Raw genomic sequence first — 27366 nt, 5'->3', positions numbered from 1 at the left:
AAAGGACACTCAGCTGCTGACTTTGCAGGCCCGGGAACGTAGCTCCCTTCCAAGCCGTGTTTGGGGCTCGACTCTTCACCTGATTGTTTTTGGGCCTCTGTTATCCCGACTCCCTCTTTTTGCTCCCCGTCCCAGGCGTCACGACGTCCCCACTGACGCTGGCCGTTCCGGGCTTCCCTCGGTTTCACACAACACGTCTGGAGGAAGAGCTCTTTCTGGGGGGCTGGGGAGCACCGCCAGGCAGCTGGGTGTACCCCGGAGCAGGGCGCCTCGGCTTGGTGATCTGATCAGATGTTATTCAGGTTGTGTCTTGTGTTCTGTGTGTTTTTAAAATTCGTTTTTTCGTTTTTTGAGATGGGGTCTCGCTCTGTCGCCCAGGCTGGAGTGCAGTGGCGTGATCATAGCTCATTGCAGCCTTGAACTCCTGGGCTCAAGCGATCCTCCCGAGAAGCTGGGACTACCGCTGTGCACCACCAAGTCCAGCTAATTTTAAAGTTTTTCATAGAGACGGGGTCTTGCTATGTTGCCCAGGCTGGTCTCAGACTCCTGGCTTCAAGCAATCCTCCCGCCTGGGCTTCCCAAAGTGCTGTGATGACAGGTATGAGCCACTGCCCTCGGCCCTACTTTAATTGTAGTAAAAGACACGCCACACTGACCATTCTAACCATTCTGTGCAGTTCGGTGGCATTAAGCATATTCACGTTGTTTTACAACCGTCACCACTGTCCATTTCCCGAATGTTCTTGTCTTCTTAAACTGAAGCTCTGTCCGCATTACACACTCCCTGCCCATGCGCCTCCCCCAGCTCCTGGCACCCCTGTCCCACCATCTACTTCTAAACACAGAGGGTGAGCGAGTGAAGGTGGGTGGGGGGCCTGCCCATGCGCCTCCCCCAGCTCCTGGCACCCCTGTCCCACCATTGACTTCTAAACACAGAGGGTGAGCGAGTGAAGGTGGGCAGGGGGCAGGGCAGAGCCAGGTGTGAGCTCGGCGCCAGAGAAGCTGCACTGATGGTGGGATGTAAATGCTGCCCCGCGGGGGACCCCCATTGTTTTTTCTTTTAAAAGAAGAGAAGCTGGGCGTGGTGGCTCACGCCTGTAATCCCAGCACTTTGGGAGGCCGAGGTGGGAGGATCACCTGAGGTCAGGAGTTTGAGACCAGCCTGACCAACATGGAGAAACCCCGTCTCTACTAAAAATACAAAATTAGCCGGGCGTGGTGGCAGTTGCCTGTAATCCGGGAGGCTGAGGCGGGAGAATCGCTTGAACCTGGGAGGCAGAGGTTGCGGTGAGCCGAGATCGCACCATTGCACTCCAGCCTGAGGAACAAGAGCGAAACTCCGTCTCAAAAAAAAAAAAGAAAACAAAAAAATGAAACACAACAAGAAGTAGCCCCTTTGCGTACCAGCTGGGGTGGGGCCCGCACTGCACCGGGAGTGGTGACAGTGGCCAGTGTCCTGAGAAGGATGGCCCCTTTGTCCTCCGGGCGGCCGAGCACAGTGTGGCCCTGGCCGTCTGTGGGACCCGCACAATGGCTTCCTCTGAGGCTGCGGAGGGAGCTCTCGGAGGCCTTGGGCTTCTCCAGGCCTCATGGGCAGCGCGTCCTGGTCCAGCTTCCCTGGGTCCTGCCTGCAGCGGCAGCAGCCACGGATCCCCACTTTGAGACAGAATCCCAGAAAGCTGGGAGGTGCGGCCGTCCCAGGCTGGCTCTGTGGAGACTCACCCTTCTCTGCTCCCAGGGCCCCCATCCTCTTTGCCAAGGCAGGGGGATGTCCTGCCACTTGCCTGGGCAGCCATTCGAGGGGGTGGTGTCCTCATTCCCTGAAGGGGCCAAGAGGCTCACTCACCTCCTTGGGCACAAGATGTCACCCGCCTCCCTGGCTCTCCCATGTCAAGCAAACCCCTCCCGACCTCAGATTCACATCTTCTGAGTCCACACTGCTTTCGTGGCTCAGCAAGAGGCCCCTGCATCGGAACAGAAGTGCAGAGGGTGCTGGAGGGAGGGTGATGGTGTTTAGTGTGGAGGGTGCTGGAGGGTGATGGTGTTTAGTGTGGAGGGTGCTGGAGGGTGATGGTGTTTAGTGTGGAGGGTGCTGGAGGGAGGGTGATAGTGTTTAGTGCAGAGGGTGCTGGAGGGAGGGTGATGATGTTTAGTGTGGAGGGTGCTGGAGGGAGGGTGATGGTGTTTAGTGTGGAGGGTGCTGGAGGGTGATGGTGTTTAGTGCAGAGGGTGCTGGAGGGAGGGTGATGGTGTTTAGTATGGAGGGTGCTGGAGGGTGATGGTGTTTAGTGTGGAGGGTGCTGGAGGGAGGGTGATAGTGTTTAGTGCAGAGGGTGCTGGAGGGAGGGTGATGATGTTTAGTGTGGAGGGTGCTGGAGGGAGGGTGATGGTGTTTAGTGTGGAGGGTGCTGGAGGGTGATGGTGTTTAGTGCAGAGGGTGCTGGAGGGAGGGTGATGGTGTTTAGTCTGGAGGGTGCTGGAGGGTGATGGTGTTTAGTGCAGAGGGTGCTGGAGGGAGGGTGATGGTATTTAGAGTGGAGGGTGCTGGAGGGAGGGTGATGGTGTTTCGTGTGGAGGGTGCTGGAGGGAGGGTGATGGTATTTAGTGTGGAGGGTGCTGGAGGGTGATGGTGTTTAGTGTGGAGGGTGCTGGAGGGAGGGTGATGGTATTTAGTGTGGAGGGTGCTGGAGGGTGATGGTGTTTAGTGCAGAGGGTGCTGGAGGGAGGGTGATGGTGTTTAGTCTGGAGGGTGCTGGAGGGTGATGGTGTTTAGTGCAGAATGCCTCCTGAAGCTGCGCCAGTGGTGAGTGCCACCCCAGGCGTGCATGTCACGTACAGGGATGCTCCTGGCAGCACGATGTGCTGTGGACCCTGGAGTCCGTCACCCGCAGCGTGGATAGACACGGTGAGACCCACAGGGTGAGCTCCGGATCCCTCTGGGGAAGAGTCCCCTGGGAGTTTGTGAGGCCCCGATCTGAGCGATGTGAAACTCACTGTGCTGCAAGAGTTGGGCACGTTCCTATTTGCAAGTTCTGCCTCCATAAACTGGTTTTGACAAAACCTTAGGCAAAGTGGGAGTGTCCGCTGCGAGGCGGAAGGCCAGGCTGTGCCCAGGCCATTGCAGGCCCTCTCCAGCTTCATCGCCCGCCGGCCAGGCTGTGCCCCGGCCATCGCAGGCCTTTCCCCCAGCCTCATCGCCAGTCCTCCCCTAGCTCTGGGTCCCCTTTGAGAAGCAAGAGGCAGAGGTTCTGGAGGGCATTCTCTGAGGTCCCCTCGCCCCTAAAACGCTGGAGTTGCTGCCTCCTCCACGTATCCCTGCACGCGCGGGTGGGTACTCTCTGGCTCCATGGAAGGACGGCCATCTTCTGATTCCTGGAGGGGATCACTGGGGGGAAGCTGGTGTTTCTTCTGCCCCGTAATCCTGCTCCAGCGTCCCTCCAGGAACTGGGGAGCCTGGTGGGCCAGGTGGAGATGATCCCCACATCCCCGCCAGGCGGAGTCTGCCTTTGCACAGCAGTCGCCCCTGTGCCCTCGAAAGTTCGTGGTCGACCAGTTCTCCCCAGCGCTCGCTTGCACCTAATTGTGGAGTTACACCTGCGTGGCCTTTTCTTTCAGATAGAAGACTCTGTGCCTCAGTTATTATCCAGATAATGAGTCATTGATTTCAGTAAGAATTGATTCCATGATTCATCGCAATCCATTCTTTCCCGATAGGCAACCAATGGGAACTGCTTTGCCAATGGGAACTATTCTTTAAGCTCATTGACACCCAGAGGGGATAAAGCGTGTATTGTGTCAATTTATAGTAACCGAATCTGCATAATCACTGCATAATAAACAATCTGCACCATTCTTTCACGGACCCGACTGTGATGCTCAATGCATAGTAGGCACCCTGTGCGGGGGCGGCGGCCCACCCTGGCTGAAAGGGAATCTTGTCTGGGCTCCTTCCCAGGCGCAGCTCGGCCGCAGCACCCAGCCATAGGGCGCCCATTCAGACTCCAGCCCGAGGAGCTCAGGCGCTGCCTGTAGGGAGGGAGGCCCTGGCAGGAGAGGTCTGCACTTGAGGCCGCCCGGCTCCTTCGGGGCCCAGTGGTGTGTGCTGGTGGAGGTGGGGACAGAGGAATGGCCTGGGGTGGAGAGGAAGCACACAGGTCCCCAGAGCAGAGCCCCGTGGGGATCACAGGCTCCAGCTCATCACGGTGCCGCTAGGGAAACTGAGGCCCAGAGAGGCTGAGTGAGAAGTTGACGGATTGAATCAGACACTGCCTGGGAGGCAGGCTGGGGCCGCTGTGCCGCAGAGCGGGGGCCGGGTGCGTCCGCCTCTGGTGTGATTGTCTCATTGGCACTGGCGGCTCGGCCCTCCTGCTGTGGAGGTCTGATGCTGTCCCACCGTGGCTCTCAGCAGGGCTGGGGGTGGGGTGGGCACTGGGGTCCACAGGCCCATTGCTGGGGAACGCAGGGCTCTGCCCACGAGCGAAAGGGTTTGTGCCCCGCCCTGCAGGGACCCTCTTCTGGAGAGAGCTAAGGGGGACTTTCTGTATGGGATGCGGAGGAGGTCACCCTGCCTGGCCCCCGTGACACTTCTCTCTCTTGCTCCCCAAAGGTGTACGTGAACGGAGAGTGGGTGACCAACATCAGCGAGGGAGGCAGCTTCGGGGAGCTGGCGCTCATCTACGGCACCCCCAGGGCTGCGACCGTGAAAGCCAAGACGGACCTCAAGCTCTGGGGGATCGACCGGGACAGCTACCGGCGCATCCTTATGGTGAGTTGGTGCCCAAGCACAGAGGGGGCCAACACCCACCCTTGGCCAGGCGTCCCTGGGAACCCTAGCTGTATTCAAGGTGGGGACGCACCTGGAGAAAAGACACTTCCAACCTCCCTGACAGATCTGGCCTGTGAGAGGAGTGGAAAGGGGTGGAGGGATTCTGGAAGCGTCTTAGAAGACAAGCAGGTGGCTGGGGAGGCCCCTTCACCGTCCTCCCTTTTCTCCTTCCCACTGTCTGGACTGTGGTTGTGATGGCTGGTGCTCCAGCTGCTATATTGGGCCAGGAGGTGACTATGAGCGTGAAACCCACTCACCATGGTGATGGAGCAAAGAGGTGTGAGGAGCGTGGTTCCCTGCCGACACGGTGGCTGCTCACCCACGGGCTTCCTGTGTGTGGGGACTGACTCTTGGGCTTTTAGCTTTTTTTCTTATATGTGGCCAGATCTACTCTGAGCCACGTACCCTGTACTGTGTGTGTTGTGTGCACACGTGGGTGTATGCCTGTGCTTGCTGTGGGCGGCGGGGGCGCTATGGGCCGATTCAGCTGCCACGGCTGGTGTTTGTAGGGGCTCCTGGAGGTGAGCTCGTGGGGAGCCCGGGGAGGACCCTTTCCAGGGAGAGGAGACCCTCCATGCCCTCCCCGCACACACCCCACCTGCCAGGCCCTGTTCTGGGTGCAGGTCTGTGGGGAACACAGTCAGGGCAGCTGGAGTCTTGTCCTGGTGGAGGCAGCCGTGAACACCCAGCCCCAGAGGGTGATTCCTGTGGAGAAGGACCAAGCCGAGAAGCAGGTGGAGGCAGACGGAGTGGTGTGTGGGGGGGGGGGGGTGCGGGGACTGCTGTTCCATGGAGGGGCCTCAGAGACCCCCCTGATAAGGTGGCATTGAGCAGAGCCTCAGGGCAGGACGCCCGGGTGCCGGAAGCAGCCCAGGAGCGTGAGGGCCGAGGAACAGCAGCACAGGGCTGGGCCAGGGCTGAGGGGCCTGTGTGGATGAGGAGGCCTTCCCGCGTGGGGCAGTGAGGCGCTGTCCAGAGAGGGCGGGGAGGGCTCCAGGCTGAGGACCCGCAGCTTCTGCAGGAAGCACCCTGTCAGAGTGCTCAGGAGCCACGGTGGGAGCTTGAGGGCAGCTGTGACCAGAGCCGATGTGGACCTGGTTCCCTGGGCCGGTTTGGGGCCATCCAGTGAGCGTAGACAGCAGCCCGTGAGGCCATTCGTCCTGGGAAGCTCTGGGTCTGCCACAGTGTCTGGGGTCCCTTGGTGGTCTGGGGACCCTCATAGTTTGGAGTCCTCTTGTGGTTTGGGTGGTCTCGTCATGATCTGGGGGGACTCCTCATGGTCTAGGGGATCCCCTCATGGTCTTGGGGTCCCCTCATAATTTGGGGTCCTCTCATGGTCTGGGGGAGTCCCCTCATGGTCTAGGGGTCCCCTTATGGTTTGGGATTTCCCTTGTGGTCTGGGGAGTCCCCTCATGGTCTTGGGGTCCCCTTGTGGTCTAGGGGGTCCCCTCATGGTCTTGGGGTTCCTTCATAGTTTGGGGGTGTCCCCTTATGGCCTCAGGTCTCCTCCTCAGCTCCTTCTGTCCCATCGCTGGGCAGAGGCCTCCAGGAGCCAGCGCCTGTGGTTTGGGTGGCCGCACCCCTCCACTCTGTCCTTACCCAGCCGTGACCGCTGGGCCAGGGGCTCCTCTGAGCTGGTTGGGGGTGACACAGCAGAACCTGGTGGCGGTGGGCTTGTTGCCAAGGCAGCCCCGGACAGCGTCTGCTCCGAGCCCTCTCCTTCGGGGCCTGGGGTCCCGGGGTCCAGCCCGGCCGAGGAGGGGGTGAGCCAGGTGGGTGTTGCCGGGGTCCTCGGCCTCTCCTCCATCCCCTCCTTGGGATGGTTCCCTCCACTCCATGCCCGAGGCCAGCCTGGTTGCTATGGCAGGAGGTGAATGGCCTGGTGTCTTCTAGGGGGCTTGGCTGACTCCTGGAAGGCCAGCCTGGGTGGGTGTGATTCCTAAGGAGGGAGCCACAGTTCCAGGACGCCCGAGGGCAGGCCTGGGGAGAGTCCTGGGGGATGGTTTAGGATGGAGCCCCGTGAGCTGGGAGAGCAAGTTCAACCCCGGGTTTCCCTCTCGGAAGTGCGTCGTCTGATTGGGGAACAAGGATTTGATGGCCATGGGCCAGCTGAGAGACGGTGTCCTGCTGGCGCTGGCCTGTCCCAGCCCCACGGCGATGCCGGCTCTTGTGTTTTGTGGATGGCGAGTTTGCACAGTCTTTGGGGCGGCTGTTTCATCAGATTCTGCACCCCATGAGCTTCTCATTTATGCACCTGTGGGGCATTGCTGGGGTGCCCACCCTGGGTGTGGGGCTCCTGTGCTGCTGGGGATACTCCAGTACACAGAGCAGATGATGTGCAGCCTCCTGGGAGGAGTTGCACGCTCCCTGTCTTCTGTCTGAACCCGCTCACTCCTGCCTTCACTGGGAGGTCTCTGTCGCCGCGTGGGAGGGGTCCCCTGAGACACCCTCCCCCTGAGAGGGGCTGGAGCGGTTTTGGGGCAGGAAGAGGGCACAGCGGTTCCCGTCTCCTCTGGGCGCACCTGGCCCGGCGTTGCATAAGCCGTTTCCCCGCCATCCCTGACGCCCTGTCGCTCCCGGCTGTGGGATTTTTGTGGCTGGAACCTTATATTCAGGGAAGTTCCCAAACCGCCGAGGGAGCTGGCGCTTCCTCTGTTTTAATTTTGGGTCCCTGTGCGCTAAGAATAGCTGGCCGCGCCGGGCTGGTTTGGACGGGAGCATTTGCAGGATGGTGTCTGTTTCTGTATTGGCCCCGAGCTCCTCACGCAGCTCCTGTTTCTGCCTTAGTCCCGAGCTGGGACGTGCTGCGACCTGGGGGACGTGGGAGACCCGGTCTGGGGTCTCCAGGAAGCGGACCACCGCCCAAAATGTGAACGCTGACTCCAGTTTAGGATCCCGGAGTGTCTGATCTGGGAGACTCCCTGATGCCCGTCTCTTTCCTCCACCGCTTCACGTTTTATCCGAGGAAGGATGGGGTGACCCCACCTCTAGGCTCCCAGGCAGGGGCCCAGCCCGGGGCCAGCACTCCCCAAACTTGCTTTTTCTTTCTTACCTTTTTGTTTTTTTTAACTTTTTTGAAACAGTGTCTCGCTGTCACCCAGGATGGAGTGCAGTGGCGCAATCTCGGCTCACTGTAACCTCCGCCTCCCCGGCTCAAGCCATCCTCCCTCCTCAGCCTCCCGAGTAGCTGGGACTACAGGCGCGTGCTACCGTGCCCGACTAATTAAAAAAATTGTTTTTTGTGGAGACCGGGTCTCACTATGCCACCTAGGCTGGTCTCGGACTCCTGGGCTCAAGTGATCCTCCCGCCTCAGCCTCCCACAGTGCTGGGTCTATAGGTGTGAGGTGTGAGCCACCGCGTCCGGCCTGGTTTTTCTTTCTTGTAAGCTTTGGAGTTCTCTGTTCACCCTGATCCTGACCCGGGACCTTGGCGTTTGGAAGCAATGGATGTAGAATTCTGTGGTGGAGGCTGTGCTGGGGTATCCAGAGCCCAAGCACTCCTTGGAACCTGAGTCTTTGGTGGAGGTTGGACCCTCCCCGCCCCTCAGCCCCCGCTGACCAGTATCCGGAGTGACTCCGCACAGCCGGTGGGGCCGGGAGGGGACCAGTGTCCGGAGTGACTCGGCACAGCCAGTGGGGCCGGGAGGGGACCAGTGTCCAGAGTGACTCGGCACAGCCGGTGGGGCCGGGAGGGGACCGGTGTCCGGAGTGACTCGGCACAGCCAGTGGGGCCGGGAGGGGACCGGTGTCCAGAGTGACTCCGCACAGCCAGTGGGGCCGGGAGGGGACGCGGCTTCTCCGTTTCTCAGCACAAGCAGTTTGTCACTTGTAGCCTCGAGGACGCTGCTAAGGTCACGGAGGGTCCCCGAGCCTCGACCGGGGCTTAGTGCCCTGCAGTGTCCACGTGAGGCCACGGCAGCCGGGAGGGCCCGTGTGCACCCTCACTCGGGCGGGACGGCGGGCTCAGGAGCTCTGAGGCAGCCGTGATGTGCTGAGGGTCCCACAGTGTGCACGTGGGGACCCTGATCCATGGGGGGACCAGAGCCGGGACCTGCCTGGCAAGTCCACCTCACGGAGGCCCTGGTGGGAGGAAAAGTGGGCACCGTTCACAGCTGGCGACCCCTGCTCCGCCTGCCTGGGCCTCTTTCTCTTCTCATTGGCCCTGGGGTCTGTCACGCTGGGTTCCACAGCGGTGCCTTCAGACTGAAGTTGCCAACCCCACAGCCGTGCGTGGGAGCCGGGGCTGGCTTTCTGGTGGGCTTCACCTCACGACTTTGGGGGTGCGTGGCTGTGGTGTGAATCTGCTCCTCCTGGCTTTGAAGTGTGAGGGGATGAGGCCGTGTTGCCGCCATCTGGGGCCATTGTGGGGAGGGTCAGGCATCACCAGCCATTTCACCCCACTGTCAGTGCGTCTCCAGGCTGGAGAAGTGGCTGCTGTATATATTTTTCTTTTCCTTTTTTTTCTGTTAATAGAGGTGAAGTCTTGATATGTTGCCCAAGCTGGTCTCAAACTCATGAGCTCAAGCGACCCTCCCGCCTTGGCCTCCCAGAGTGCTGGAATTACAGGCTTGAGCTGCTGCACCTGGCAGCCGTTATCAACGCTCCAGTTTTCCAGGCTTTCTGTGTGTAGGTGCTGGCAAGACGGGGCAGAGTTGAGGCCGGGACCCAGGCCCCATGCCCCCCGGGCCGACTCATGGGAAGTGGGTGGCACTGGTGTTAAGAAGCCACTTCTAGCGCCCGCCCTCCCCGTGTCGTGGGCCTGAGGAAGCCCTGCACCTGGAAATGGGGGTCACCTGCCTTCTCCCACACAAAGCCCCCCTTGGGGATGCCGGCAGACACACTGCAGAGCCCCCACATGGGGGTCCCAGTGCCCACCGGCCTGCTCGGAGGCCAGCTCCCAGCCCTGCCTCACCGACCGTCTCAGCCGCAGAAGGAACATGATCCCAAAAGGGGCAGCCTTTGGGGCCGGGCCCTCCCCCGGGGGCCCCTGGCAGCCTTCAGCTGTCACCCCGCCGCGAGAGATGGATGGGCGCACGAGGCTTTAATGTCTGAGGCTCCCCGGGCAAAACACGCTTGCATTCCTCCGGCTGGGCGTAATTGCTGGGCAGTCAGTGTGAATTATAAATTATTTTTCAAAAGAAGTGCTTTTTTTATGGCTGGCGGAAATCTAAAATGGCCTGGGCTGGGTCATTGCGCCTGCCGCTGCCCCGGGCATCCGGCCCGCTCTCCGCTCTCGGGGGCAGACACGCGGCACTTTCTGCTGCCGACGGGCCTGGGCTCGGCGTTTCTGAAAAGACCGTTGTCACTGAGGAAGCCCGGTTCGTTCAGGCACCCGCAGCGGGTGGAGAAGTGCTGTCTGCACCGTCTTGGTCTTGGGCCAAGTTCCTGAGGTTTTTCTGGACCTGCTGGGCTGTGGGCTTTTGCCAGAAAGAAGGGACCTTGGGGAGGGCTTTGGCAGAAGATAGGACACCCCCTGGACTCTAAAATCGGGGCTCGCAGCCATTTTAGTGCTGCTCTGACCCAGAGCTGATGGAGAAACTGAGACCTGGGTATCGGGGAGGGCTGGGTTCCCACCTGCATCTCCTGCGTCTGCGTCTGCTGTGACTTGCAAGGCCTGGGGCTGTTTTCTCCCCGGATGCCGGCCTCTTGGGCTCAAGTGCCCGTCTCTCGGGGCCCCGCCTCCACCCTGCTGGTCTCTTGGTCCCCTGGACTGGGCACGTGAGGGCCACACGTTGGAGTGGCGAGGTCAGTGCCGTCAGGCCAGGATTCCAGTGGCTGCACCCAGCTGTGCCCACCAGGCCTGCAGCCATGTTCAGCTCTGTGCTCTCAGCTGCAGCTCTTCTCCTCACCGGTGCGTGCCTTGGGCGACAGAGTCCTGCCGTGCTGTGCTGATGTGCACATATTTTGGAGCAGAGTCCCCTTATGGTTCCACACCCTTTGCTGGGCCGGTGGTGCTCAGGGCTGTGGGAGCCACACTCCTCTTGGAGTGTCCCGAAGGGCGTGGGGCTGCACAGCAGAGTGCCAGAGCCACCTCTGTCTTCTGGTCTCCAGGCACCGGGGGAGGCAGGGCCCAGGGAGCCAGGCCACCAACATTTCCGGTTCTCTCTGCGTGGTGTTGAGCCCCCTCTCCCTGCAGCAGATTCCATCTGAAAGTGGCCCCGTGCCATTGAACATGTCCAGAGCTGCCCCAGGTGCCTGACCCTCACAGGGCCGTGGGCTTGGTGTTGGCAGCATGAAAGCAACACCCAGGGGCTGGATCGTCCCGGCTTCTCTCTCTGTCCCGGGCAGCCTGGGCACGTTGCATGCTCTGAGCTGCCCTTCTCCAGTCTCATGTGAGGGTGTAGCATGATGATGTGGTGCCATGCACACAGTAGGTGCTCTGTGGATGCCACTTCTGTTCTTCCAGAGCAGATAAGATGCTGAGTGTGTGAGTGGAGTTTCGGGATGACCTTGTTGTCTCCAGGACAGTGTGGGGCCTGGCCGTGCGAGCATCCATTCTGGAACAAGATTGTCCCATTTCAGTTCTTGGCCTCAGCACTTAGCAGCTCGGTGGGCATAGGCAGGCCACACCGACCCTGAGCCTCTGTTTCTTCCGTAGAGTGGAGATAATAGTAGGCTCAGCTGAAAGTGTGGATCTTGGGAGGTGCCTGATTGCTGGGGAGCATTCAGCATAGTGAGCCGTGCTTATCGTCATCACCTTCTGGGAGGAGGAGGAATCTTGGCAGTGGTGGGGGCTGCTGAGGACGACGGCTGGGTCAGCAGCTGTTTGCAGGGGTGTCTGACCCCATTTCTGAGCTCAGGCACCTGACATCCCCCTGCTAGTCAATGGGAAGCAGACAAGGACCAAGGTGGACATGGCACCCGTGGAGCGGTGGTGAGGAATTTGGGAGGACAGAGAAGGAGCCCAGGCCAGAGACACATGGAACAGCGCTCATTTCAATCACTCTTCTCATGGAGAAACCGAAGACCAGAGGGGACAAGACTAGTCCGAGGCCATGGGGAGTCATGGGTAGGCTGGGGTTGGAATTGCAATGTCCTGACTTTCCCCGTCAGCACACTTTTGTGTACCCGGTAAAAACCACTACCACCATCATCACTGCCACCATCACTACCATCATCAGCACCATAATCATCACTACCACTATCGTCACCATCATCACCATCACTACCACCGTCATCACCACCATTATCACCACCATCATCAGCACCATCACCATCACTATCACCATCATCACCGTCACCATCACTATCCATCACTATTGCTGTCCTCACCACCATCACCATCACCACCATCACCATCGTCATCACCACTGTCACTATCCTCACCAACATCACCACCATCACCATTAGCAGCAGCATAACATTTGTTGAGACTCAGTTCTCATAATGACCCAGTGAGGCAGGGATTTTTATGGTCTCATTTCACCAAAGCCCAATGATGCAGGTGACACATTCAAACCTGTACTTGTCCACGTTGAGTGGACTGCCCACTGTGTCCTCCATGCTGAGGCTCTGGAAGGCAGGGGAGGGTGGGTGTCCTTAGGGCCCTTGTCCCCATCATGGAAGTTGGGCTCAAGCCACACCTTCGCTGGGCTCAGTCGTCTGATCTGTGAGTGGGAAGCTTGGTGCAGCTCCAGGAGTCTGTTTCTGGACACTGAGGGAGGCTTGGGAGTGAGTGGGGAGGGCCACGCTACCGGAAATGGCCTGTGCCCATGGGAAAGGTCAGCCTGGCCACCAGGGTCCAGAATAAGCAACTGTGGAAAAAACCTGGCCTGAGCCCCACACAAGTCACTGCTGTGCCTCGGGGACTTGCGCGCCATTCCTCCCCCATTTCACTGGAGCTTGCATTTTTGTCATAGTTTTCCAGGGACAGGCATTTAGCATCACGTGCCTTTCCTCCAGCCCTTCCCCCTCGAGCTGTTTTCCTTCCTCAGCAATCCATCTCCCTTCCTTCATCCTCTGCTGCACTCCTGCAGGGCCTCCTGCCCCAGTAGCTGGAGTCCCAGCCAGGAGGGCTGCGGGCTGCCTCCCCTATGCTCACTCTGTGTCCCCAGGGCTGCTCTTTCCCACCCCCAACTGTGGAAGGGGCTGTGTGGTGGTTCCTCATTTTCCCATGTGATGGGGCCACCTTTGGTGTGCTCAAGGGGTCCCTTTTTAAGGGAGACACAAGTAAGTTTGCATTTGCCTGTGGGTGGCATTGAGAGATAGGAGAGGGCGCAGTGGGTAGGCGCAGGCCCTGGAGGCGGGGCCAGGGCAGACCCCCACTTCACCACGGCAGTGGGTAACTTCAGACACACACCTCCGAAGCACTCACCTCCACTTTCTCCTCCTCCTCGGCCCTCTGAGTTGTGACAATGTGATGGGCACAGCCCTGAGCACAGCCCCCACCCCTGTCCAGGGCACTCAGTAAACACCAAGTGGTGCCTGATTGCGATTTCCATTCCTGTGAGTGATTGGAGTGGATGGGAAGATGCTTTGAACAGCACCCCTCAGGAGAAGAAAGTTTGGAGAGACTGACAGGCATTTGGGGGGCTCCTCTGTCAGGGGTCTTGCTTCTCCTGTCCAGTCCATCTCTCTTTCCTGACATCTCCTTCCTACGTACGTTGCTTAGAAGGTGGGATAAATTCCTGGTTAACACAGTGAAACCCCGTTTCTACTAAAAATACAAAAAAATTAGCCGGACATGGTGGTGGGTGCCTGTAGTCCCAGCTACTCTGGAGGCTGAGGCAGGAGAATGGCGTGAACCCGGGAGGTGGAGCTTGCAGTGAGCCCAGATTGCACCACTGCACTCCAGCCTGGGCAACAGAGTGAGACTGTCTCAAAAAAAAAAAAAAAAAAAAAGAAGGTGGGATAAATGACCCTCCTTCACCATTGCCCCCAGGCGTTGTGGCAGCTGGGAGGGTCCCTGGCAGCAGGGTGTTATGCCAGCCACCTGCAGGACTCAGAAGAGTTTATAGTTTTCTATCTTAACCTAGGTTTCCTAGCCTATCCTTACCCTTAGGATTAAATTTTGCTGGATGTATTAGTTAGCTGTGGCTGTGTAACAAATTCCCCTCAAACTTAGTGGCCTCTGTCAACAGTGTTACATTTGTTCCATTTCCTGTGGGTCATGGAGGAAGCAGCTGCTCAGCTCTGGCCTGGAACCCTCCTCGGGCTGTGGGGATCAGAAGGTCTTATGGGGCAGAGGAGATTTCTGTGGTGGCTTCCCCCCAACAGGGCTAGAGGGTGGCGGGAAGGTGCTCCTCCTCCTTTGAGCTTCTCTGCTGAGCGATCCAGGAGAGAGCAGGGCAGGAGCCACAGTATCTTTTACAACCTGGCTTTGCAAATCTCAGACTCATTTCCATAGCATTCTCTAGTTGGATCCGTCAGCCCTATTCATCGTGGTCTTAGTTGCATCCGTCAGCCCTATTCATCATGGGACAGAGCACAGAGGGTGTGGACACCAGGAGGCGAGTGAGAATCATTGGGGGCCGGCTGCTGCCATGCCAGGTGTAACAGAAATACTCAAAATAACAGTGTCTTAAACCACACGGCTGTTTCTCACGCTCTGGGAGTCTGTCTAGGGTGGGTGTGTTGTTCCATGGGGCCCGAGAACCAGCTTTCTCTTACTGATGCTCCTCAGGGGCCCAGGATGGCTGCTGCAGCCCCAGCCATCATCTCCACATGCCAGTCAGCAGGAAGGAGGAGAGGGGAGGGACATGTTCAGAAACCGCACATGCCACTGTGTCTGTGTGCCCCTGGTCAGCATGTGGTCAGTTGCACAGGTGGGAGGCACCTGGTAAATGCTGCTCACTGTGGTTTTCTGTCTCAGGGCGTTACGGGAATTTGCGAAACAGCATGTCAGGAAGGGGTAAAATACGTCCCCGTTCAAGTTGAGAGGCGGGGGCAGCTTTGGGGCTTTTAGGGCCCAGTCTAGGCTTTCCTTCTTGGTTCCGTGGTTCCTATCTAGGGTGGTCACTCAGCCCTGCGGAGCCGCAGTTTCTGCCTCTGGAAAATAAGGATAAAAGTATGTTCCCCTCTCAGGGTTATCTGTTGCGAGGTCGATGTGGGTCAGTGTGTCCAAGAGCCCCCCTCCCTGACCTGGAGTGGGCGTTCAACACAGCAAGTTCCCTCCTCCCTCCTTTCTCCACACCCCAGGGGACTTATCTAGGGTCACGGAAAAACCTCATCACTAGCATGTCGTCTCTCAGTCCGACTCACATCCAGGCGTACACCCTACTCAAACGCGTGGCCTCTGTCAGTGGATGATACCATTTGAATTTTAGCAAAGTCGAGCTTGCTGCTGTCCGGGTGGACTGTGTGTCTCTGTTTTCGGAATGTGGAGTGCTGGATCGTACCCACCGTGCAGCTGCTCTGTACAGTTGTGGAGTTCGTGCACTGTACAAAGGCCCAGGCAGAGGGCTGAGAGGGGCTGAGACCCAGGCTGCTTTCTGCGCACCGGGCTGGAGCCGACTGCCTAGAGCAGGGGCCTCATTCCTGTTTGCACCAGGGCCCATCAGCTTGATGGGATGTGTGTGCTTAAAGAAGGGGTGTGTTTTTCTAATTCCCATTTATAATCCTAGTTTCTAGAATGAATTCTAATTTCTAATTCACATAACGCTGACAGGGCCCTGTTTGTTGGTATTGTATGATTCAGCATGCTTTTCCCAGGGTTGAGGGAAGTCAAGTATCGGCTTTTAACGGGTAAGGAGGCAGCTTCAGGCACGGCTGGATCCAGGGTCTTAGCTGACGTCAGCCGCACTCTCCCTTCTACGTCATGTGCTTGAGTCTCTGTGTTGGCCTCAGTTTCTCCAGATGTGTTTATGAGCTCCCTGCCCTTCATGGCTAGAAACCCGGGTTCAGGCTCTGGCTGGCTGTGCGCTCACCGTGTGGAACTACCACGGGTCCCGGCTGGGTGGGGAACTCTGCTGCCAGCCAGGACACTTAGCAACCATGCCGGGAGCTTCTCCAGAAGCCCCCCAGGAGGAGGGAGGTGGGGGGCATAGGACACCGTGGCAGCTCACGCAGACTCCGAGTCATCGAGGGCTTTGGGGACTTGGAATGCTTGGAGGGTCTCATTTAAAAGTTGAGAGTCATTTGGGGAAATCTGGAAACGTCAGGATGATCCAGGTATGAAGATTCACCTTCTTGTCTGTTTTTTCCTTTCTCTCGAACAGGGCAGCACGCTGAGGAAACGCAAGATGTACGAGGAGTTCCTCAGCAAGGTCTCCATCCTAGGTCAGTGGCTGCGCCCCTGCACGGCTGTGTGTCCCGACATCTGGGCGCCTGCTGGCCACCCCGGCCTCTTCCCCATTCCCTGCGTGGCTGGCAGTTGAGTGTTGTTGGTATTATGGAGGTTTGGGGTGCAACACACAGGCATGCTCACGCACAAACACGTGCACAGATGACACACACTGTCACTTGTTGGCAAACCCCAAGAGCCTGCCTCCTCTCTCGTGGGCGGGGCTGCCCTGCTTCTCAACGTCTCTGCCATCCTGTGCGTTTCCTGTCTGCTTCTCCCTTTGCTGTCAGAGCCGCGCCCCCAGCCTTCCCTCCACACCCGTCCGTGTAGAGCTGAAAGCCAGTGTTGGCTCCCGGTACACATGTGAGCTGGGTCGAGCTGCTTTCCCTGACCTGTTCTAGTTCCCTTCTAAGCGCGGTTTCTCTGGGAGCTGTCTCTGCCCTTTCTACGCCGCCATCATCGCTGTCAGTTCCGGGAAGGATAACGGCAGGCTGGGGTTTCAGGTGTGCCCAGGGCCCTTTCACCTTCGGGTGAGCCTGCTTAACGGCCTGGCAGGAAAGATGCTGCTGAAGCCTGAAAGATGCTGCTGAAGCCTGAGTTATACGCGATGGCGCCAGCTGGGCCAGTGAGGGCTCCTTGGGCTAGAGCAGGCAGAACCGTGCAGGGGTGTGTGGGTGAGTGTGCACATGGGGGTGTGTGTGCGTGTGTGTGCATGAGTGTGTGCATGTGAGTGCACATGGGTGTACACGTGTGAGTGCATGGGTGCGAGTGCACATGCATGGGTGTGTGCATGTGTAGAATGCGTGTGAATTGCACGTGTGTGAGGGTGTGAGTGCACTGTGTGGGTTGTGAGTGTGTGGGTGTGTGTGCATGGGTGTGCATGCATGTGAGTGTGGGGGTTTGAGTGTGCACGTGTGAGAGTGGGTGTGTGTGCACCTGGGAGTGTGCAAGTGTGTGCGCATGGGTGTGCACGCATGTGTGTTTGGGAGTGCATGTGTGAGTGGGTGTGTGCACGCATGTGGGTGTGTATGGGTGTGCACGTGTGTGCATGGGTGTGAGCACACGTGTGTGAGAGGGTGTGTGCATGTGTGTGTGCATGTGTGTGCGTGGGTGTGCACACGTGTGGGGGTGTGAGTATGCACGTGTGAGTGGGTGTGTGCACCTGTGTGTGTGCACGTGTGTGTGTGCACGTGTGTGTGTGCAGTGTGGCTGTGCCTGTGTTCCTTCTTGGGGAGGACTTTGACCCCTGTTCTCTCTGAAATCCTTCTGTGAAATGTCAAGAAAGGAGCATGCGGTTCTTTCCATTGTGGTAAAATGCACGTCACAGCACGCTGACCATTTTGACCTTTCCCGGAAGCGCATTTCAGGGCCGTTGAGTCTACACACGACGTTGTCGGCACCGCTCCCATCCCAGAGCCCCGTCCTCACCCGAGACAGAGCCCCGTCCCTGTGAGCCGTCACCCTCCCTGCCCTCCCGGCCCTGGCAGCCCCCGGACCCTCCTGGTCTCTGTGGATTGTTTGCCTGCTCGGGACGTTTCGTGGGAATGGAATCACCTATGTGGCTTTGTGTCTGGTTTTAATTCTAGTGCCATTTTGAAAATGTCATACTTGGAAACACAAAACGAGTTGGTTCGCCAGATTTTATAGGGGCCGAGAGGGGGACATTTGCTCCCTCTGCAAAATCCCAAACGCAGGGCCTCTGCCGCCCTTCTGGGTGTCCCGCTGCCTTTCAGCCAGACCTGGGTGGTCCGGGCCCTGGTGCCCACCAGGCACTGCATAGTCAGCCCTGTCCCCACAGATTCCTTCATTCACCAGCGCTGTCGAGTCAACTGTTGCTGCAGGCCATGAAGGGCGAGACCCTCTCCCTGCTCCGGGCGAGGGCTGGTGACCCCCCTGCTGGAGGTGGCTTCTTGCTTCCTGCGTCCCGGGCTCTTAGGGGCCGTCGGTCACCCTTGCCGCGTGGCCTCCGTCCGCCCATTTATGTTCCTCTGATTAATGCAGCAGCCAGCAATGTGACCGGCTTCTCCATGGCCTCCCAGAAGAGTAACCACAAGGCACGATTCCCTTTTCCTGCCCAGTCAGCATCGGCACAAAGTCCTCCAAAAAGTGGCTGGCGGGGCGGTGCCTCCGCAGGCAGCTTGGCCAGAGGGATGGCCCTGGATGAGCCTGAAGCCGTGGGCTTCGGCATTTCTGTCCCCACACCAGAAACTTGGGAACGACGTTTGTGCCTGGATGCTCCTGGGACCCCGCTTTCTCCTGAACGCGCAGGGCTCGGCCCCTAGGACAGGAGACCCCGTAGAATCAGCATGGCCCACATGGGAGCTGCAAGTCTGCGGAATTCCAGCACAGAGCTTGGCGATGGGTTTCCCCCCTGGGCAGGTGCACACAGCCTTACGACGTCTCGTCCTGTGGCTGCAGGCTGCCCTTGTCAGGTGCTTTTTGGGACATGTGACTGCGTTTATTCTGCAGTTTACATGGTGAATGGGGATGGATCCCATCTGTGCAAAATAAAAAATTAGCTGGACATGATGGTACATGCCTGCAGTCCCAGCTACTTGGGAGGCTGAGGTGGGAGGATCACTTGAGGCCATGAACTCCAGACCAGCCTCGATAACATAGCGAGTTCCTGTCTCTCCAAAAAATTTTTAAAAAGTTAGCCGGGTGTGGTGGCTCATGTCTATAATTCCAGCACTTTGGGAGGCTGAGGTGGGAGGATCGCTTGAGCCCAGGAGTTCAAGGCTGTGGTGAGCCGTGATCACGCCACTGCACTCCAGCCTGGGTGACAGAGCGAGACCCTGTCTCTTGAAAAAAAAAAATGGGGCCAAAAGTGCCATCTCCCTGTGGTTTCTTCTGTCAGTTTTCATCCAAGATTAATGTAGCCAGGAGATAATTTTTGTTTTTAGAACTCAGAATACTACAGGTTTCAAATGTAATAGAGTAAGCATTTGCTAATCAAATATGTGGAAATGAACTTCCTAACTGCAGCTGACTTCTGAAATGAGATGCCTCGTATTACTGTCCTTGTAAGGAAACCAGTAAAGAAAACACTCCAAATTCATATGCTGGTCTCATTCTGCACCCTGAACACAAACCATAATTGCTCTAAAAAATCACCTGCATCATTTAATTGTCAGGTGTGCACTGATATGTTGGCCTGCTTGGGAGCACGCCCGGGTTCTGAATTATTCAGCAGCTTCTGTCTGGTACAGACCTTTTTTTTTTTTTTTGAGACAGAGTGTTGCTCTGTCACCCAGGCTGGAGTGCAGTGGCGCTATCTCGGCTCACTGCAAGCTCTGCCTCCTGGGTTCACGCCATTCTTCTGCCTCAGCCTCCGGAGTAGCTGGGATTACAGGCGCCCACCACCAAGCCCGGCTAATTTTTTGTATTTTTAGTAGAGACGGGGTTTCACCGTGTTAGCCAGGATGGTCTCGATCTCCTGACCTGGTGATCCGCCCGCCTCGGCCTCCCAAAGTGCTGGGATTACAGGCGTGAGCCACCGCGCCCAGCTGGTACGGACCCTGTTTTTAGGAAGCTGGTCAAACAGCTCTGGTTGTGGGGTCCTCACCCCGCTTCCCTATGCTGCAGAATCTGCCCGGCCCTGGGGTTCGTGGGAAGCATTTTCCTTTGCAACCTACGGCGCCGACAGGGATTTTTAAGGAGAGAAATCTCCCTCCTAACCTAGATGTAAAATAAATGCTTTGCTTTTTATTTTTAGCTTCTGACCTACACAGGTAGTATCTGATTTGTATAGGCCGGGAAACGTTTTTTTTTTTTTTTTGTCAAAAAAGAAATCGTTAATCAGATGATCATTATTTTCTTATAAAATCTGACGTTAGTAATTTTTTTTTCCTTCCAAGGGTTAGGGATGAATAAAGACAGGGAAGGGAAGACCTTGTGAGAAGGGCGGAAAGATAACATTGAATTTGCAAGCATTTAAAGATAAACTTGGCATGGGAAGTAAGCATTTTGACCTAAAATAGTAGAACGTATACTGTGCCTTAATGTTGCAACATAAATGCAGCTCCATGTTGTTTGATCAGTCCCCTGATGAACAGTGTTTCTTTTCGATGGGCAGTTACCATTCTGAATTATTTTGTTATTCATGTATTATTATTATATTTTTTTGTATTTTAGTAGAGATGGGGTTTTGCCATGTTGACCAGGCTGGTCTCGAACTCCTGAGCTCAGGCAATCCGCCCACCTCAGCCTCCCAAAGTGCTGGGATTACAGGCTTGAGCCACTGCACCCGGCCAGTTTTTCTATTTTTTTCTTTTTTCTTTTTTTTTTTTTTTTTGAGACAGGGTGTTGCTCTGTCTCCCAAGCTGGAGTGCAGTGACGTGATCATAGCTCACTGCAGCCGCGACCTCCCGTGCTCGAGTGATCCTTTTGCCTCATCCTCCTGAGGAGCTGGGACCACAGGTGTACACCACCACGCCTGGCTAATTTTTTAATTTTTGTAGAGACGAGATCTCACTGTGTTGCCCAGGCTGGTCTTAAACTCTGGCCTCAAGCGATCCTCCCGCCTTAGCATCCTGAGTAGCTGAGACTACAGGTACACACCACCATGCCTGGCTAATTTAAAACATTTTTTGTAGAGATGGGGTCTCATTATGTCGGCCAGGCTGGTCTTGAACTCCTGGCCTCAAGCGATCCTCCTGCCTCAGCCTCCCAAAGTCTTGGGATTTACAGGCATGAGCCCACTGTGCCTGGCTTCTGAGTTATTTTAAACCACTTAGTAGGCTTTGTGCTTAGCTGGGACTACATTGTTTGCAAAAATGTAAGCAGCTCTATTCTTTTGAAGTAACAAAAGTATTTTCATACTGAGTTAACCTGGAGTCAGTTTTCATGGCTGGGTATTTACGTTAAGCCAGGGATAAGTGTCAGAATAGCTCCCTCCGCACCTGGTGAAGAGGGCACATGAGCTGCATGCGTCCGGGACCCACTGACTGCAAGAAAACCCAGGCCCCCTGGCACAGAGGTGCTGGGGGACGGCGTCACGGCCTCATCTTATGCAGCTTACTGGTCACGGAGCTGGTGTTGTGGGTGCTTCTGCGGACACCTTTTGGGAAGAGCGGTGGCCCTTGTCTTGGACTGTGGCTGGTGGGGGCGTGGGCCCCGGGATGACCTGTCCTCCTCCTCCCCCGACAGAGTCCCTGGAGAAGTGGGAGCGTCTGACCGTGGCGGATGCGCTGGAGCCCGTCCAGTTTGAAGATGGAGAGAAAATCGTGGTCCAGGGAGAGCCTGGGGACGACTTTTACATCATCACGGAGGTGAGACGTGCTTCCCACGTGGGCGCTCTGGGTGTGCGCTGGGGCAGGGGCACTTCCTACCTTCTCCTCTTCCACTGCCCGCCTCACCCTCCCTCTGGAGTCAGTGCTGCTCTGTGACCGCACGCCCGTCCGGGGCCTCCATGGGGTGGGTGGTCTGTGGCCTCACATTCCTGCCACTGAGATTCCTCCTGCCCTCTAGCATCAAAAGCCTCCCTTCTTAGAAAGGTGGCTGGTGCCTGAGCTGCACGTGTGATAAAACTGCATGAAACTGGCCGGGCGCGGCAGCTCACGCCTGTAATCCCAGCACTGTGGGAGGCTGAGGCGGGTGGATCACCTGAGGTCAGGAGTTCGAGACCAGCCTGGCCAACATGGTGAAACCCCGTCTCTACTAAAAATACAAAAATTTGCCGGGTGCGGTGGCGGGCGCCTGTAATCCCAGCTACTTGGGAGGCTGAAGCAGGAGAATTGCTTGAACCCGGGAGGTGGAGGTTGCAGTGAGCCGAGATCACACCATTGCACTCCAGCATGGACAACAGAGTGAGATTCCGTCTCAAAAAAAAAAAAAGTAAAATAAAAAACCTGCACGAAACCTGCACACAGGGCGTGCGAGGGCGGGTAGAGCTGAGGAGGGAGTGGGGTGGGGGATGGCACCGCGTCTGCATCCCAGCCATGGCGTGGCACTGTGTGTACACAGCAGGTCACTGTTGGGGACGTCGCATACATTCAGGGTACGCAGGATCTCTCTATATTATTTCTAACAACCGCACTCAAATGTACGATGATGGCAAAATTAAAAGTTTAATTTTAAAAAGACGGTGGCAGCTTCTCTATCTGGACGTGTGTGTGAGTCATTTTTGCCGTCTCATGCCACGGCCCTACCATGGGCAGGTGACAGGTGGCTCCGTGGAGCTCCCGGGATGTGCTGGGGCTGCAGTCCGTGGTGGCCGCACGCAGACTGTTGGGTGGGCCGAGCAGCTGTCCTGAGGACACGGCAGGAATTCGCGTGTGAACTCCCATTCCGGGTGCCGGCGAGGGACTCCGTGCCTGAGAGTTAGCAGGTGGGACCTGACTCCAGAGGTGGGGCTGGGACACTAGACCTAATTGAGGACTGGCTAAAACAGGGCCAGGGTGCAAGCCACTCTCTGTAAGCCACGCCCACCCGTGCACCAGTGTCAGTTTACCGTTGCCATGAAAACACCCGGGCGCTCCCGCCCCTTTCCATGGCAATGTGGTCCGATGACCCGGAAAATTACCACCCTTAACCAGAGAGCTCTGTATAACCCACCCCTTAATGTGCACATAATTTGAAGTGGGTATAAATGGGACTGCAAAAGCGCCCTGAGCTGCTACCCTCAGCGCACTGCCTAGCAGGAGCGGCTCCGAGCTGTAACACCAAACACTGCCACCTCAGTAAAGCTGTTCATTCCACCTCCTGCTGGCCCTTGAATCCTGTCCTGGGCAAAGTCAAGAACCCTCGCGGGCTAAGCCCCACTTTGGGGCCCACATGCATCACCTGTGCCCCATGGTTGGTTGAACTGTGGCCTGCCTGGTGATCTGAAGCCCCCTCCCTTCGGATTCATGCTGGAGGAACTGGGCTGGAACCCCAGGGCCGGCAGTGCGTCCGTCGTCCGGAGGCTCTGCCTGGGGCCTCCCTGAGAGGAACCCCCTCCCCAGGTGACCCCGGGCAGGAATGAGTGACCTGTCCAGGCTGTGTGGTGACCTGCCCGGCTCTGCAGAGCCACACGTATGCTCCCGTGTGTCTGACATGTTCCCCACGTCTCCGGCCCTCAAGGGTGAGCAGGATCTCACGCTTGCATGCTCCCTAAGCACACGCCCCAACTCTGTACCTGCCATCGGGAAATGCATGCGTCAGGGTGGCGGAGTTTAAGGTCCCGTCCTCGCCGAAATACCCGCAGCTGTGGGCAGTGACGAGGATCATTTCGGGTCCAGAAGGAGGGCACCTCTCTGCCCTGGGGGCTGCTGGAAAGAAACAGGAGGTCAGCAAAGAGCTCAAGTCCCAGTGGATGTTTGGCAACTTCGGCAAATTCAGGAGCCAGTGTCTTGGTTCAAAACAACAGAAGCCCAGCAATGCGGCTGGGGCCGCTGATGGAGTTGGATGGGGCCGCTGATGGCGTTGGACGAGGCCGTTGATGGAGTTGGATGGGGCCGCTGATGGCGTTGGACGAGGCCGTTGATGGAGTTGGATGAGGCCGCTGATGGCATTGGGTGGGGTGACTGATGGAGTTGGACGGGGCCGCTGATGGCGTTGGGTGAGGCGACTGATGGAGTTGGATGAGGCCGCTGATGGCGTTGGACGAGGCCATTGATGGAGTTGGACGAGGCTGCTGATGGTGTTGGACGGGGCCGCTGATGGTGATGGACGGGGCCGCTGATGGTGATGGACGGGGCCGTTGATGGAGTTGGGCGAGGCCACTGATGGAGTTGGGCGAGGCCACTGATGGCGTTGGAAGATGCTCACCACCGCTGGAACACAGGCCGAAAAGCAGGAGGCTGGAGTAAGAGCCTGCGGGAAGGAAGTGTGTGTTTCGCTGGAGACCCAGGCTCGGGCCCCTGCACCTGCAAATCCTCACTACCCTTCCCTGAGGGGCACATTCAGGGCCTCTCCCGCCCCTCATTCCCGGTGCTTCCCACTGCGGCTCTACCATAAGGAAAGATCTGGAAGGCTGGGGTAGAGCAGGAGAAACAGCAGAGGCCAGAGGGCACCAGGCTGGCTGGGGCATCCGAGATGCCGGGAGATTTCTGCTGACCTGGAAGAAGCACCAAGGCAGGTCTCGACAGGGCAGCCAGCTTCACAGAGCTCCACACGGTGGATTTGGGGTTCTGGGACCTGAGTCACTTCCGTCTCCACGTCCCAGAATGCTCATTGTGTGAATGAATTAATGAATGCATGAAGGAATGATGCTTGTCTGCAACCTAAAAGTACAGCAGGCTGCACGGACATTCACGAAGGGGGTCCTTGCGGGGGAGCCGTTCTCAGGCAGTATTTCCGGTCGGTAGAGTAGAGGACTCGTTCAACAGTGATGCTTCTTTAAAAGCAGAGAAGGAGGAGGGAAAGGATGAAACCACAGGCAGCCCAAGTGATTATTCTGGCCAGCGCTGAAGGAGGCTCTGGCGGGCCCCGAGAGGGGAGTGACCCCAGCCGTGATTCCAGAGTGCGCACCCACCTGTGTGCAGAGGAGAGGATGCCAGCGTGCACGCCCGCCCGTGTGCAGAGGAGAGGATGCCAGCGTGCACGCCCGCCCGTGAGCAGAGGAGAGGATGCCAGCGTGCATGCCCGCCAGTGAGCAGAGGAGAGGATGCCAGCGTACACGCCTGCCCGTGTGCAGAGGAGAGGATGCCAGTGTGCACGCACGCCCGTGAGCAGAGGAGAGGATGCCAGCGTACACGCCTGCCCGTGTGCAGAGAGGATGCCAGCGTGCATGCCCGCCCGTGTGCAGAGGAGAGGATGCCAGCGTGCATGCCCATGTGCAGAGGAGAGGATGCCAGCGTGCATGCCCACCTGTGTGCAGAGGAGAGGATACCTGTGTGCACATTTGCCCGTGTGCAGAGGAGAGGATGCCAGCGTGCACACCCACCCATGTGCAGAGGAGAGGATGCCAGCGTGCACATTTGCCCATGAGCAGAGGAGAGGATGCCAGCGTCATGTTCGCCCGTGAGCAGAGGAGAGGATTGCAAACCCACAGCTGAAATCTGGTGTATTAAAGGCAGCTGTTGGGCATGGTGGCTCACGCTGTAATCCCAGCACTTTGGGAGGCCAAGGTAGGAAGAGGATCACTCGAGCCCAGGCATTCAAGACCAGCCTGGGCAACATAGTGAGACCCCATCTCTACTAAAAATTTAAAAATTATCAGCACCATAAGACAGGTGAAAAAATTAGCTGGGTGTGGTGGTGCACGCCTGTAGTCCCAGCTACTTGGGAGGCGGAGGCGGGAGGATCGCTTGAGGTCAGGAGTTCAAGGCTACAGTGAGCTATGATTGCGCCATTGCACTCCAGCCTGGGCAACAGAGAGAGACCCTGTCTCAAAACAAAAACCAAAACCAAAAACAAAAAAGGATGGCTTCAAATTCTTGGCTGTCTTTCCTGTGGAAAAGGGGAGTCTAACCCCCTCCCCTTGATGCTGGGCTGGCTTAGGTACACACTTGACGGACAGAATGCAGTGGAATGATGTTGTAGGTTACCCAAGACTGGGTGCTCCAAAGCCTTACAGCTTCCACCACAGCCTCTGGAAACCCTGCTCCCAGGATGCTCTTCTTGGGGCCCAGCAGCTGTGCTCTGAGACGCACACCCAGCCAGCACAGCCCCAGCCTCAGCCAGCACAGCCCCAGCCTCAGCCAGCACAGCCGTGAATGCCCAGTGTCAACAGCTGCCATATGACTGTGCCATCTTGGACGTCCCGCCAGCTGGGTCTTCCGATGAGGTCACCCCCACCTCCATCTGGATGCAACCCCAGGGGAGACCCCGAGTGAGAACCGCCCGGCTGAGCCCCTCCAACCCCCGAACTGTGAAGGGTAACAACAAATTGTGGTTTAAGTCGCTGACTTCAGGAATGGCTTCTCAGTTCTCACCGGTTATCGCTACTGAAATTAGTACATAAGTAGAGCCCTTCCTTGCCTAGACAACAGAGCAATGGTGGTGGCTCTCCCGGCCGCTCCACCGCCAGCAGGACGACTACGGTGACAGGTGGAAAGGCAGATATCTTTAGTTGCTCTAGGTTTTACAACCATTGACAAGAAACTGGTACTTACAGGCTGAATCTGGCCCAGAGACAAATTTGTGTTGGCCTGTGCAGTGTTTTTTTAAACATTTGGATTACTTGTTGATATTTTACAGTCAGGAGATTTCACATAAAAATCTGGGTCACCGGCCAGGCGTGGTGGCTCACGCCTGTAATCCCAACACTTTGGGAGGCTGAGGCAGATGGATCACTTGAGGTCAGGACTTCAAGATCAGCCTGGCCAACATGGTGAAACCCCATCTCTACTAAAAATACAAAAATTAGCCGGGTGTGGTAGCAGGTGCCTGTAATCCCGGCTACTGGGAGGCTGAGGCATAAGAATCACTTGAACCCAGGAGGCAGAGATTGCAGTGAGCTGAGATCACGCCATTGTACTCCAGCCTGGGCCACAGAGCAAGAGCCTGTCTCAAAAAAAAAAAAAATAATAAATCTGGATCTGTTAATTCTCTTTAAAAATCTGACATCCGGCCACACTGGACCTGCAGCCCCGTCTGGCCCTACCCAGCTGGAGCTGAGAGGCAGATGCCCCTTCTGGTGTGAAAGGCTTCCCAGCTTTCTCAGCCCCTGCCCGGCCCTGCTCTGGGCTTCTCAGCCATCTCTGCAGGCACTCGGGGGCTTCTGAGTTGGCAGCCTCGGCTTTAATGGTCTTGAAACTGAGAGAATGGGTAGCTGTGGCTGATTCAGACAATCACCCATTATTCTCTGCAGAGCAAGGCCCCCTCCCAGCTGAGCCCAAGGCCCCGTGTAGGAAAATCATGAAAATGTGTGTAGGGGGCGTGGATCGTGGGTGCGTCTTCACAGAGAGCAGATCAAGGCTGCACGCGCGGTGTTCTCACCCCAGAACAGAGGAGATGGCATCACCCAGTCGCGCGGCGTGTTCTGAGTGTTGAGTATGTGCCGGGCGTCCTGGGAGCCCCCCACGCACACCGCGTGTGACCCAACCGCACCCCGGCGGGGGGCAGACACGCCCTCCACATCCACGCCGGGGTCATCGGCCGAGGACAGGTGCGGGGACCGGCGAGGGGCAGACGCTGCCTCCCGCAGCTGGGAGGCTCTGCCAGCTGTGCCTCCACCATGGGTGTGCCCGACTCCGCGATCCCAGTCTTGCGAGCACAACTTCCGGTGTTTTCCGCTTTCTGACCCTCTGTCCACTCCCTGGCTGACGACTCGGATTTTACCTTCTTGGGTGTTTTGCGGGCTGTGGGAGCCAGGCCCCGCGGTGGCACATCTGCTGAAGGCCGTTACGGCTGATTTTCGTGATCTTGGGGGGCTCACCCGGCTCTGCGGCAGTGT

General features: G+C 57.4%; 1 protein-coding gene across 6 annotated transcripts in view; it reads left to right on the top strand.

Annotated features, from left to right (window-relative positions):
• Positions 1 to 27366, top strand: part of PRKAR1B (protein kinase cAMP-dependent type I regulatory subunit beta) — a 176940-nt gene that overhangs the window by 125137 nt on the left and 24437 nt on the right. For all 6 annotated transcript variants that reach the window (XM_003819707.6, XM_003819706.3, XM_057302798.2 and 3 more), the window contains exons 7-9: positions 4607 to 4765; positions 15982 to 16042; positions 21195 to 21316. In XM_003819707.6, the coding sequence (XP_003819755.2) occupies positions 4607 to 4765; positions 15982 to 16042; positions 21195 to 21316 (342 nt within the window). The remainder of the gene's footprint in view (positions 1 to 4606; positions 4766 to 15981; positions 16043 to 21194; positions 21317 to 27366) is intronic.

Source organism: Pan paniscus, chromosome 6 (assembly GCF_029289425.2).
Source record: "Pan paniscus chromosome 6, NHGRI_mPanPan1-v2.0_pri, whole genome shotgun sequence".
Lineage (NCBI taxonomy): Eukaryota > Metazoa > Chordata > Mammalia > Primates > Hominidae > Pan > Pan paniscus.
The sequence above is the reverse complement of the archived record's forward strand: the minus strand, read 5'-3'. Positions and strand labels throughout refer to the sequence as shown.